Source organism: Populus trichocarpa, chromosome 12 (assembly GCF_000002775.5).
Source record: "Populus trichocarpa isolate Nisqually-1 chromosome 12, P.trichocarpa_v4.1, whole genome shotgun sequence".
Lineage (NCBI taxonomy): Eukaryota > Viridiplantae > Streptophyta > Magnoliopsida > Malpighiales > Salicaceae > Populus > Populus trichocarpa.
In genome coordinates this window covers 2,183,645-2,196,677 of record NC_037296.2, presented here as the reverse complement: position 1 = coordinate 2,196,677, position 13,033 = coordinate 2,183,645, and the positions used below count along the sequence as shown (strand labels likewise).

The 13,033-nt window shown below is 34.9% G+C and overlaps 2 protein-coding genes across 2 annotated transcripts; one reads left to right on the top strand and one right to left on the bottom strand.

Annotated features, from left to right (window-relative positions):
- Positions 1-5,343: 5,343 nt before the first annotated feature.
- LOC112323553 (AAA-ATPase At2g46620) lies at positions 5,344-7,232 on the top strand. Its single transcript, XM_024582133.2, has one exon. The coding sequence runs from the start codon at positions 5,538-5,540 to the stop codon at positions 7,026-7,028; it is 1,491 nt and encodes a 496-aa protein (XP_024437901.1). The 5' UTR covers positions 5,344-5,537; the 3' UTR covers positions 7,029-7,232.
- Positions 7,233-10,826: 3,594 nt separating this feature from the next.
- On the bottom strand, positions 10,827-12,361 carry LOC112323577 (rhodanese-like domain-containing protein 14, chloroplastic). The gene is made up of 6 exons (XM_024582244.2): positions 12,034-12,361; positions 11,813-11,859; positions 11,634-11,726; positions 11,362-11,500; positions 11,170-11,272; positions 10,827-11,084 (listed from the first exon to the last, which is right to left on the bottom strand). The coding sequence occupies exons 1-6, from the start codon at positions 12,254-12,256 to the stop codon at positions 10,970-10,972; spliced, it is 720 nt and encodes a 239-aa protein (XP_024438012.1). The 5' UTR covers positions 12,257-12,361; the 3' UTR covers positions 10,827-10,969.
- Between the last annotated feature and the right edge of the window lie 672 nt (positions 12,362-13,033).

The window sequence follows — 13,033 nt, the reverse complement described above, 5'->3', positions numbered from 1 at the left end:
TCAACATAACAATAAAATTGATATAATGTGATTGTTAACCATTAAATAAGCCATCTTTTCATTCTGTATAATACACTAAAGTTACAAAATCAAACTTAATTTTATCAAATTATAAACAAATTCAATTTTTTTCCAAATCATAAACAAACCCTAATAAACAATTCAAACTTTTATTATCTACATTGTAAATTATATATTTGGTGGGACTAGCCATCACACATTTTTTAAATGTTATAATAGTTAGGTGAATTGTTGTACCTTTAAAAGGATGTGAAGGGGCATGCATTAATATGAAAATTTCTAATACAATCATCATCAAATGTGTTTGATAATGTTATTCTGACATTTATTTATTTTGATTACTCACTAAGTCATCATGAAAACTCATTCATTTCTGTAAATATTTTTATTTCAAGAACATATCAATTATGGATGATGGAATTATTATTTGGATAATTCATGTTTAACACGGCCATGAAGGTTTTTGGTGGGAATCCTTCCGATCGTGTGCCGGTTCCGTCCTCGATGATTTCTATTTGTGTTTTCCGAGGTGTGGCAATAACAACAAAAACCATCCCATAATCGCATTTCAAGTGCTCTGCAAATACAATCAAAAGAAAAAAGTCCAGCTTTCACCAAAGATGTGAACTGGCAACTAAACAATGTATTCAATAGCATAATAAATCGAAACACCAACTTCAAAGATCACCAAACTTTCTATGAAAGAATTAATTGAGAGAGATGAGTATGCTAGCAAATCAAGAAAATAAACAGAGCCCATGTTTAAAACACTGAATTGGAGAGAAATGAAGGGTAAAAAAGTGAGCTTTCAAAGCGTAGATTAATAATGGGTTTTAAGTGAACAGTACAAACGCAAGAAATGAAGGAATTGTTTTGAAGCTACAGTACAAGACAAAGGGTTGAAATATGAAAGTACGCAGAGAAGAGAACAACATGAGAAAGCCCAAAAGCTACACAACATTTGAGTGGAAACCTCAAATTAGCCCCCAATGCATTATCAATTGAATTCCAAGACAAAAATCTTATCAATTAGATTCTAAACGTTTTAGAAATTTCTAAATTGGATCCTTTTATCAATTTCTACTAATTTTCGTATTAAATTTTCTGTAAAATGATGCCTTTTTCTTGATTAACTTTTTCTTGATTAAAATAGGTCTAATATATAGAAAATATTAAGAAACTTGATAGAAGAATCCAATTAAGAAATGTTTGAAATATTAGCCGACATCGAAAGATCAGTAAAGGATTTGCAGACACTACCAATCTGAAAAATCTCTAGTCATCAATAGTTTTAGCTATTTTGAATTTCAAATCTCTTGTAATCTTCATTTTACTCTTCTTTTGTTACTCAATTAGTTATATGTAAATTTCTATATATATTACTGAATACAAAGTAAATAGTATCCCTTGAGTCATTCTCTTCAACGTGTCCTACAAGCTTGGCTGAATTATTCAAAACACGATATGAACAGTGCACAAAATTTAACTGACGGCATTCTTCTTGTTAAATCTTAATGATCTCTGGTTTGGTTCTTACAAACCTAGAGCAAATATTGCTTGACATGATCGCAGACAGACTGCAACTAAGGTTTCACTGAAGATGAATACCGAATTTCTAAGGTTCAAGTGCCGATTCGGTAGAGGGATGAAAGAACTTATGCAGATGTTCTGAATTCGAACATTGTTTCAAAGAATGAAGGTCATATTCAGATTGCTAATCATAGTGACAGGAAGCATCTTGATGATTCAAAAGACCATGATATTCTATGGCTTCTTAATAGTTTGGTTGGTTGGATTTAAGAGGGAGTAGATTATTCCATGATACAGAAGGGATTGATATAGAGAGGTTTGATATTTTCTGGCATCCGTTTTCTTGGTGCTTCCCAAGCACTAATATTATTTGATGATTATGATTTAATGATGGAAGCTTTTGCCACTGACATGCACTATTGGAATAAATTCTTTGACAAGGTTCGACCATGGATATAGTCCGATTGTGCAATTGATAGATTAGCATAAATGTCTGTAACAAATTTGCCAATTTCTGGATGGAATGTTGATTGTCTTCCAAAGATCTTACATGGTATTGGAAGGGTTATTGGACATGATAAAATCAGTTTGAAGTTTACTTCACTGTATGCTTTGCGAATTTTAATTGGCACCATGTCCTGGGAAGTTTTGCACACAACAGTAACTTTGCGTTTGAATGGAGAAGATTATTGTGGAAATAGACTGACTTCATTATCCAGATTATGAGTCCATATCCTATACCATGAATAGCTTCTTGGTAATGCTCAATCAGGAAGAAGATGATCAGTCGGGTGATTTAGAGTCTGCAGATGCTGATGTAGACAATAATGTTGATGTGGAGATGAATACTTCAGTTGATGATGCTGATAGGGACAATTTTGAGTTGCAATATAATTCTTCATTGGATCAGTTCAGGAGGCAAGTTACTTTTGAACACGAGAGAATAATGGAGTACAATATTTTATTTCCTGAGATTTTGGGATATCCTACTGCTTCCATTTCCAACACAAACACAAACTCTTCTGATTATGAGGACTCAAATTTGGAAGCTTCTCAGGAATTGGGTCTCAGTCCTATGGACTCTCATAACCGAATGACAGACTCCAATAGACAGTGTGATATGGACCGTCAGACTCATAATTCTTATATAACTCAAAGGAGCAGATACCGCAAGGAAAGATTTCTTTTTAATACAGGAAGTTTGCAAAACACAGCTGAGGAAGTAGAGGCGTCTTCAATGGATACTGCAATTCTAGTGGGAAGCAGAAGATAGCTACAGGAAAGGAATTTGCAGATTGCAGATACAACAGCAGCAGAGACTGAGGTTTATCATATGATGACAAATGGGACAATTTTGGATATTGGGTGTGGCTCTAATCTGAGAAATTTCACAGAGGAGATAAGAAATCAAGTGGAAAGGGAGTCGAGGATTGGAAAGCTATAGAGTAATAGATTTGAGTCTATAGCTAGTGGGATTTGTATTGTTAATGCATATGAAGATTTTTTCTTGGAATGTCTGTGGTTTAGGCTTCACTGCAAAACGTAATTTTATTCTAAGATAACACGAGCATGATGTTGAGATTTGTTTTCTGCTAGAAACAAAATTGTCTTCTTGTACAGGCAGTTTGATTTATAAAATATGGAATGGGAGTGAGGTTAAATGGTAGGCATTTATTTCAGGGGGTCGTTATGATAGCAATATAGGATAATTCAAAATTCAATGTTCATTCAAGTAAATTAATTCGTTTACCTATAATAATCAAAACGATATTATTTTAAATAAAATTTTTAAAAATATCTTAAACTTGACTAAATTAAATCCCAACCGAGTTTATCTTGATCAACTAGATCACATGTTAACCAATCAAATCACCTGAATTTAATCAAGTTCATTCCCAGCTTAATTAAAAAGTAAACCTAACTCGAGCCAAACTCTAAATTAACAAGTTATTAGGTAGATTTATAAGATGAATCAAATGTAATAATTATGATTTTATTCCTATCTTGCATATATTGTATGTTTGGGCTTGATAAGAATTCTTTCTACGATATTTCTGGAATTATGTTATTTTTCGTTGATATTTCTTGATTTATGTTTCTATCCCTAAGATATTCCCTCGGATTCAAGCCGGGTTTCAGTCCTAACATGTATTTGGATTTGTGTTCATTTTCTACCAGAGTGAAGGCAACAAATGACCATAGAGGTTGACTGGGATCATTTGGTCGGGCATTATCCATTACGACACTCATTACCCTTTTGTTTCTTTTCAGGATTTCTATGATTTGCAAACAGCAACACCCATCAATGATTAAGTTCGTTAAGGTAAGAGCTGGCACTGGTTTGTCTAAAGTAGACAGGTCCAGCCTTCAAAGCAAAACACTTATTCCACGAAAGTTGCAAGCCTTTATTCCATTGTAGCACAGCCTTCTTTCATGAGTGCAAGCTTTGTCCACTCGATGTCAAATGATTAAAGTGTTCATGATGTAGATGCTTTTGGTACTAGCTAGCTTGAAACAGGCCAAAATCACAGAAGAAAACAAAGCAATGGAGGTGATATCTGCAAGTATTGAGCATTATAAAGACTAGGGGTCTGTTCACTAATCATTAAGAGAATCTTTTCTTTTTTCATTATTAGATTTTCTTAATAAAATAATTAGAACATGTGTCATTTATTGGGAACGAAGACGGGTTTTCTTCAAATATAAAACAAAATACATAAAAAATATATTTTTTTTATATAAAAAACCAAAACTATAAGTTATAATATTCTGTATTGGTAATAATATAATGATAGAATATTAATTTTGTTCTTGTTATCCTACGTGACTCACAGGTTGATGAGATGCTGTAGAAACTGTTCAAAAATAATATATTTGTACAGGCTGATAAGGCTTGACCTACCATATTCTTAGGCACAAAAAGAAAAAAAGGTGCTTGAGATACCTTGTGTTGCAATCCTTGAAAAATCTAAGCTGACTTGTTCCATTCTTAGCAGCTTAATTTGAAGTTCAAACTCCAAAAACAATGTGGACATGCTTTGTTTTTTATGCGATTAGGCAGCTGTGGCATGCGGCAGGAAACAGGATCGAAAGCGAAAGAGGTTGGATTTGCATGGGTTGGGTTACTAATTAGGCAGGCCTGCAAGTATAATTATCAGTTAGGTGGAAAAACCATCGACTTCTGATGGAATAATTGTGTGTTTTTCATGGGAAGAAAACTTCAAAAAGATTGAAAAATTCAAAGAAATTAAGTTAGACTGGCATGTTGTCACTTTCTCATCCTCCCAAACTGGTCCATATATGGCTGCTCTGCCTCTTTATGCCATGCAAATTGATGCCCGTCAAATTGTGTGTCACAATTGTTACCTTTTTCTTACTAGTATGGCTTGCTAATTTATTAAATTAATCTGCAAGTCAATCGAATATATCTTACAATTGTATTATTTTAAATATAACTTGATTAAATCTTACATGAATTTAGTTAAATCACTTAAATTTAACTATGTCAACATCCATTTTGATTCAAAATAAAATAAAATCAAATCCAAATTAAATTTTAGATCAGCCATTAATCCACTCATCCTTGAGTATAACAGAGAACAACTTTTTTTTATTTATACAAGGAACAATAAAAGTAAATGCCTTCATTTTCTGGGTGTTCAAAGAATACTCAAATAATTGAATATTCAATGGAATCAAGCAATGTGAATAAAGTATGGTCGTACAAGTCCCTTCACAAATCATAATATATAGACCTCAAGTCTTTCTGGTCATTCATTAACAGCTAGGGGCAATAACCCACCTCCCTCCTTCCAATCTCGTGTCTTTGACCCAGTAAATTTGCCGGCACAAGTTGACTATAACTCCAAACTACACAAGCCATACATCTCCCATCTCCACCATTAAAATCATCATCCCTCACTTTCCATACTCGACCATTATTTCTACTTTGCTTCAATCCCCTTTGTTCTTATTACCTTTCTAACATGTTTATCATGAATCTTAGCAGCCCAATTCTTGTTCATTTCATTACAATCGTTGTCTTTTTAGTCATAATTAGATTTTTGGCAAAAACATCATTTCTACATATTCTTGCTAGATGTTGGAGATCATTTGAAGACAAGTTTTATGTTTACCAAATCTTCAAGGTTCCACAATTCAATGATCTTTCCCTAGAAAATCAACTCTACCACAAGGTCTCCACTTATCTAACCTCGCTGCCTGCCATCGAAGATTCTGATTTCACCAATCTGTTTTCGGGTTCGAAAGCGAATGACATCATCCTACATCTCGACAAGAATCAAGTGATTCATGATAGTTTTCTTGGGGCTAGAGTGCATTGGAGCAATGAGAAATATTGTGAAGGAAATGGTAAGAGAACATTGGTGTTGAAGTTGAGAAAGAAAGACAAGAGAATGATTCTACGTCCTTACTTGCAGCACATTCTTTCGGTTGCGGATCAGGTTGAGCAGAAGAGCAAAGAAATCAAATTGTTTATGAATCTAGAGAAGAACCCTTATGAAAATGGAAGGTGGAGATCAGTTCCTTTCACACATCCAGCCACCATGGATACAATGATCATGGATGGAGACTTGAAGAACAAGGTAAAAGCTGATCTTGAATTGTTTTTGAAGTCTAAGCAGTATTATCACAGATTAGGTCATGTATGGAAAAGAAGTTATCTTCTTTATGGCGCGTCCGGGACAGGCAAATCCAGCTTCATTGCAGCCATGGCTAGATTCCTCAATTTTGATGTCTATGACATTAACATCTCCAAGGTTTCCGGTGATTCTGATCTCAAAATGCTCCTGCTGCAAACCACAAGTCGGTCCATGATTGTAATTGAGGATTTTGATAGGTTCTTGACTGAGAAATCAAGGGATGTGAGCTTGTCTGGGGTCTTGAATTTCATGGATGGAATTGTTTCGTGTTGCGGCGAGGAGCGTGTGATGGTGTTCACCATGAACTGTAAGGATCAAATTGATCAAGCAGTGTTAAGGCCTGGCAGGGTTGATGTTCATATTCAGTTCCCATTATGTAATTTCTCAGCATTTAAGAGTTTAGCCAATAATTACTTGGGAGTGAAGGAACACAAGCTTTTCTCACAAGTTGAAGAAATTTTACAATATGGTGGATCGAGTTTAAGTCCAGCTGAGATTGGTGAAATAATGATCTCTAACAGGAATTCGCCGACCCGGGCTTTGAAATCAGTCATTTCAGCTTTGCAATCACAAACCAATAGCGGTGATTTAAGAGGGCCAAGCAAGGTTGGCCAAAGAATGACTGGCAGTAGGTCAGCTCGGTCCAGCAGGGATGAGACAGGTGAAACTGGAGGTGTGTTTAGCCAAGAAAGTAGTGTTCATGCTGTGAGGGAATTCAAGACATTGTATGGATTGTGGAGGATGGGAAGTAGAAGAAAGGAATCAATGGATTTAAGCTCTTCAGCAGAGAAGGAAGAATCACAGCAAGCAGCTTAATTAATCTTCAATTTAGAAATATAGATCATAATGTTAATTTTCCTTTTCTTTTCTTTTGGTTGCAAAGTAGAAAGACACCCTCTTGTAAAAGGGTACACATCATAGTGGTAAAGAAAAGGTTTCTCTTTTTTGTTTAATGGCAGTCAACAATTGACTCTGCCTGAAGGTTAATGTTGATGAACACTCCAAATGCCTCTTGCAAAAGACATCTTGAGCAGTCTTCTATGACTTCATTAGCTCATCCTTGAGATTTGACGGCAAAAGATTGCAAACAACCTGTGCTAACATTCTGGATGGTCAATTCAGTTTAATTAAAGGAATTCTATGCTTTATTTTTGTCAATGCTTTGACTATTCCCCAGCATCTTTAGCTGCATAAGTTTGATGGCAAAGAAGCTGCCCTTTCCAAGTTGCCATTGAGGCATTTGGCTTTTCCCTGCCTTTCCATGTTTGCTTCCTTGGATTAAGTCAAGCCTGTTTTTTTGGCCTATCGCCAATTGTCCCTTCGGCTTTTCCCATCTAGCTTTAGCCCGTTTGTCTAAGTTGCTGCGTTGAAAAACTTGAACAAATTAACAAAGCTTAATATAATAGATGCAAATAAGGTTACAAGCGCACATAAAACACAGAAAATAAATACAAGATAGAGACTGCAAATAATCTTTGGCCTTCGGCTTTATTTCAAGTCAAAGTGACTGCAAAGCATGACGCAGCAATACTCTCTATTAAGCAGCTTTCAATCATATATTTTCAAAATTGTTAATATATTAATTAAATTATCTTAAAAACAAACCTTTTATATTAAATTGGTGTATTTAGAAGAACAATTTATTTTAGATGTTGACAGTGAGATTCTAACTTAAAAGGCTAAAAGAGAAAGCAAATCGTTTTGAACAACATACCAATCCTTTAAGATTAATCCTGTTATTCATTGCAAGTAACTGGAAATTTGAGGTTGCATGAATTTGATTGGTGTAACAATTTTCAAGATTAGGTAAGCCCAGTGGGCCTCGTTGATTGAATTATTTAGATTAAAGTAGAAGCCCAATAGTTTCTTGAATGAACATTTTCTTTGGGCTCACAACAGAAAAGACCTCCCTCACAAAGTCATTGGGAGGTGTGGATGCCCTGAGTCCGTAGCCATTATTAGTGGGTAGTTATATTAATGTTTAACAGCCTAATTATTTATTTATGAGATTTGTATATATGACTTGTATCCATTTAATTTGATCAGTTTTTCTAGCATGTAAAAAAATGGATGAGCAGATTTATAAAGTATTTTCCATGTCATGCAAAAACATCTTTCATTAGCAGATTCTTAACTTCTTCCTTATATGTCATTGCTTATTTTCCTTGGAAGAGAAGAAAGAGAGTTTGACTTTGGACACTGTTTATTTTAGTATCTAGCTAGTAAGCAATACATTAATCATAAGTTGGATATAGATTATTTTATACATCTAGCCATTGTTAGAACTTAAATTGTATTTTATCTTTCTGACAGTGGAAGCTCCACATATTTGAGCTCAAGGAAGATATATGATACTGTTCAGTCATTAATTTTTCTTGATGGGCCTTCGGTTTTATATTTCGATTTGATGGGAAGGCTATTCGACTAAGATTGTGTTTTTATTGGAATTTAGCTTGTGTTCCATTCGGCCATGAGTTTTTGGTATGGGATAGTTTTAGCCACCCTTGGTTTGTGAATGATGATAGGTTCGATCCAATCTCTTTGATGGTTCATTCGATCAAATCAGGTCAGTCCATGTATGAGTTTGATTTAGACAGCAAAGCAGGCTTGTTAGGAGCTTGTATCGGGTCTGATTTTGGTTATATTAATGAGTATAAGTTTGGGTCACATGAGATTCAAAGTTAGCTTCAGTTAAATAAGATGCTGAAATCCTTTTTCTTACAAGGAAAATTCATTTATTATTGTCCCTATTATTTAAGAGAATAATATTTAACAACAAAAGAGAAAGTTTCCTAATCATGCAAAGAAAATAAAGGGGTTGTCAAATTTGAATTCTAGATTTGAAAGAATTATTTAATGCTAAAGATCTGACTCTCCTAGTCAAGAAAGGAAAGTGATGGACGACTACAAGGAAAATTAATTTATAAGATTTGTTTTTATGTTCTAAAAAGAAATCCTACTCCTAAAAAAAAAAAGAGTTCAACAATTAAATTCTTATTCAGATCAGATTTTCTAGAATCTAAAGGACTTTAAAAGTTGGTTAAGCAACCCTAGAGTATCTAGGAAGGTGGATCTCGGTTAAGAGTTATTTAAGCTAGGGAATTAAGATATTTTATCTTGTTTTTCTTTCTATTATATGCGGCATCAACAAGCTACTGTCCATACTTGTTGTTTTCATTATTATTTCTATGTTTGAGCTTAATTAATATTTTGGATTTCAACTAAGATCCAAGACTTGTTTGGATCAGGGTTTGGGCTTACTAGTAAAGATTTTGAGTCAGTTTTTGTAAGTGGATCAATTCAGCTCACAAGGATAAATCTATTACGGTTAATTTCTCAGAACTATTTAAACACATGCTAACCCTAAATTTCAGCACTTTTGATAAATAATACTTCCGAACTTTTTAGTTTAACATGTAAGAGAAAATTTTGTACTTTTTTATTCTCGAATGAACTGAATCTGACTTATCGAAAATTAACTTATTTCGTAATATTATTTGACTTTATTTCAATAGTGTTGTTGTCTTGAGACAAGTTTTTATCATATCAAACTCTTATCAAGTCTCTTTTGACTTTTTAGAATTAAATTTTAATCTTAATTGTAGATTACATCATCATGTAATCACAATATTCGTTTTAATACGAAGTTCACTCAGTCCATCAAATATGTTATTTACCAGGTGCTAATAATATAGCCCGTCATTTAGCTGCTATCACGTGTGGATGAGGGCGCTAATTAATGAAGTACCAAATACGGTAACATAAAAGCCCATCTTTTTCTAACTATCTCAAACTGAAATTCTGATATAGATGCAATTGAGGTTTAATTGGAGGAGCTGTTGTTTGTTGTCCGTGTGCTATATGTCATGCATAATCCGAGTATGGAATGCTTATGTTGGCGAATATAGGAGTGGAAATTGGCGAATATAGGCAGTGGCAGTGTTGCCTGATAGGTTTGAGAGCCGGAAACCTCTTCCATTACCTTGGAGAGGTAGATAATGAGCTCTCTGAGGCAGCAGGGATTCCTGGCTGTGTGTTTGTCCACTTGAGTGGATTTATAGGTGGAAATCGAAGTTATGAAGGTTAGAGCTTCTTTAAAGGCTTAACGAAATAGGAGTTTCATCAGGGGAGATCCTATGTTCACATTCTTGAATCATTAAATGCCGAAGTCTTCTGCACCTCTAGTTATTGTTATGAAGAATCAAGTTAGTTATTGGACCTGCACATTCCAGACATGTTTGCGTGGACAATTGTTGGAACCATACATGGAGCAGCTTATCATGCGTACATCTGGTTTTTTTAAATCAGAACATATAGAGAAGGCCACGCCTCTCCTTTATTTTGAAGAGGTATGCTCTTCTGGACTTGTTAATTTACTATGTTTGAACGCATTGTAGTCACAATATCCTTTTCACAACTTCCATCATGAACAAGTTTGAAGCCTTGTTAGAAACCTTGTATATGAACTCTTTGATTGACTTGTGTTTTCTGGAGTAGTTGAGAGGAAATTTGTTCTGTAGATCAAAGTCCATCACTCTTTACTGTTAGTATACCGCTAGATAGTTTAGTACTATAATTTCATATACACTGAAGATCCATGCATGCCTCTCAATGTGATTAAACTCAGTTTCAATAAATAGATCTTCCATCCGTGGTTGGACAAAATAGAGTCAGTCATGATACAAGTAAATTACCATCTCTAACGAAGACAAAACTTGAGTTTCTCTGGAAGCACCATTTGTAATACTGATGATGCTTCACTCTTCAGACTCTGCTGGCAAATCCTCTTTGAACCATGTGTAGAGACCCCCTTCTAAGTGGAAGACATTCTTGTAACCGTTTAGGACTAACAGGTAAGCTGCTATCAGTGATCTGCATGAAAAAAAAATTCATCGCTGGTAGAGTTGAAAGATAGAGAATATTAACAGTAACATTAGAATCAGAGAAGTTGACAGACCTTGACTGTTGTCCTTCAGGAAGATTTTGGGATGGCCTCATTGTACCCCCAGCTGAGCAAGCCACTATTATCTTTGCATTTTTATTGATCTTTGATTCCACAGCTGCTAGCATGTTTTAACTTGTTAGTTTTTTCTTGGTCACATAAATTGAGAATCAAAGCAATTTAGCATCTTTGTTAGATATTTCTTACTCTGCATAAACTCAGGATTTTCTTCTGTGCCAGCAAAGATGCCAAAAAAGGCAAACGCAGCACGCCTTGCAATGTCCCATGCTGTCCATTCCTTTATAAGCCTATATACTTGTACATTGATAGCTCCTGATGGATGAGCCTGAGATCAAAATAGGAAAGATAACTTAGGTTATTTGTCCTCAGAATATGCAGTTAACTCTTTTGAGCTCTGTTCATAAGCCGTCAGTTATGATTGATGTTGCTTATTCAGACATGATGATAAGACCCCTAACCTCTTTGAATTCTGCTTCTGGTCTCACGTCAAGAATCACAAACTTGTTTTCTTTCTGAAGACGCAGAGCTTCCTTCACATCTACACTCCTGACCTGGAAATAACAAATATTTTGGTTCTTAGTTCTCTCTCTGTGCGTGCACGTGCGAGTCTGAGAGACAACGGTAGGGAAAAAGGGACCTTATTCTGGAGAAGAACTTCTCTCTTAGTCTTCCAATCTTCCTCAGCTAATCTCTCCGAAGAAAGATACGAAAAAGAACTTACTCAGAGTCAAGATTGAGGATAAACACAGAAAAGACTCTATGACTTGTTGGAAACAATCATTAGGAGATCAGTGATCTTGTGTCTGTTCAAAAACCATGGGTAATCTTATTAATAAAGTCTAGGTTAGAGCAAAGTACCTGGTGATTTTGCAGGTTTTGTTGCTGCATTTAAGACTTTTAGGCCTCTTGGAAATGTGCTTGAGGATAATCTCCCCCTCAAAGATCCATTTGATCTGATAGTGAAGAAGGGTGAGCAATGGTCCTGTGTAGTCTTTGAAGAGAAAATTAGTGGTGATGATTGATAATTAGGATACAAAGAAGATGAAGATGAGTGTGAGCTGATTGAAGGAAGTGCAGCCATTTGGCAGGACTTTTAAGTCAGAAATTTGGCTGTAGTTGCTCGATGAACGAGCAGCAGGAGTTGCTAGATTTGCTTTCTTCTCCTTGAGAGGTGGTTGAATGCTAGGAAATACGTAAATGGGCCATAGGCGTTGTGGATTTTTTTGACATTATCTCTCCCAAAAATCTGAACCTGTGGCTCTTGTTCGAGGGCCTTTGCCATGTGGATTATACGGAATCCTTTTGTTTTGTCCCTTCCCTTTTCTCACAAATTTAGTGATATCTTTCTAATGCAAAACTATTTTCCGATTAAGCACCCAAAGCATGCTACAAAAAGCTTGTAGAAGTACACATTCTCCAGGAATAACGATTAAGGAGGAGAACTTAAACGGATAAGGGGGTATTAATTAAAAAATAAATTTAAAATTATTTTAAAAAATATTAATTAGAAAAAAAATATATATATTAAAAAAAAAAAGACAAAGTGCGTGGACCTTCAAGCTAAAGCCCACCTTCCTGGACTTGTTAATTTTTTTTTTATTCAAAGAGGCTCGCCCACTTTTTTTTTTTTTAAAAAAAAAATAGACAAACGACACGTCATCCACTATGGTATACAATGTGTTGTGGTGGCCGGAAAATTAAGGCTTTGGGTTTTATATCCAATAAAACTCATTGTTCAATTCATTTCAACCATTAAACACCTTATAACCATCCCTGGAACACCAAGAAACCAACATATGAACCTAATAAACAAATTTTTTTTGTGCCAAAACCACAAAATCAAATCGAAGAAAATATT

Bases quoted from the DNA above. Each gene is read 5' to 3' on its own strand.
- LOC112323553 (XM_024582133.2), top strand. From the start codon at position 5,538: ATGTTTATCATGAATCTTAGCAGCCCAATTCTTGTTCATTTCATTACA.
- LOC112323577 (XM_024582244.2), bottom strand. From the start codon at position 12,256: ATGGCTGCACTTCCTTCAATCAGCTCACACTCATCTTCATCTTCTTTG. The intron at 11,273-11,361 runs GTAAGAAATATC...ACATGCTAGCAG, and splicing joins AAATCCTGAGTTTATGCAGA to CTGTGGAATCAAAGATCAAT. The intron at 11,085-11,169 runs GTCTGTCAACTT...TTTTTCATGCAG, and splicing joins CCTGAAGGACAACAGTCAAG to ATCACTGATAGCAGCTTACC.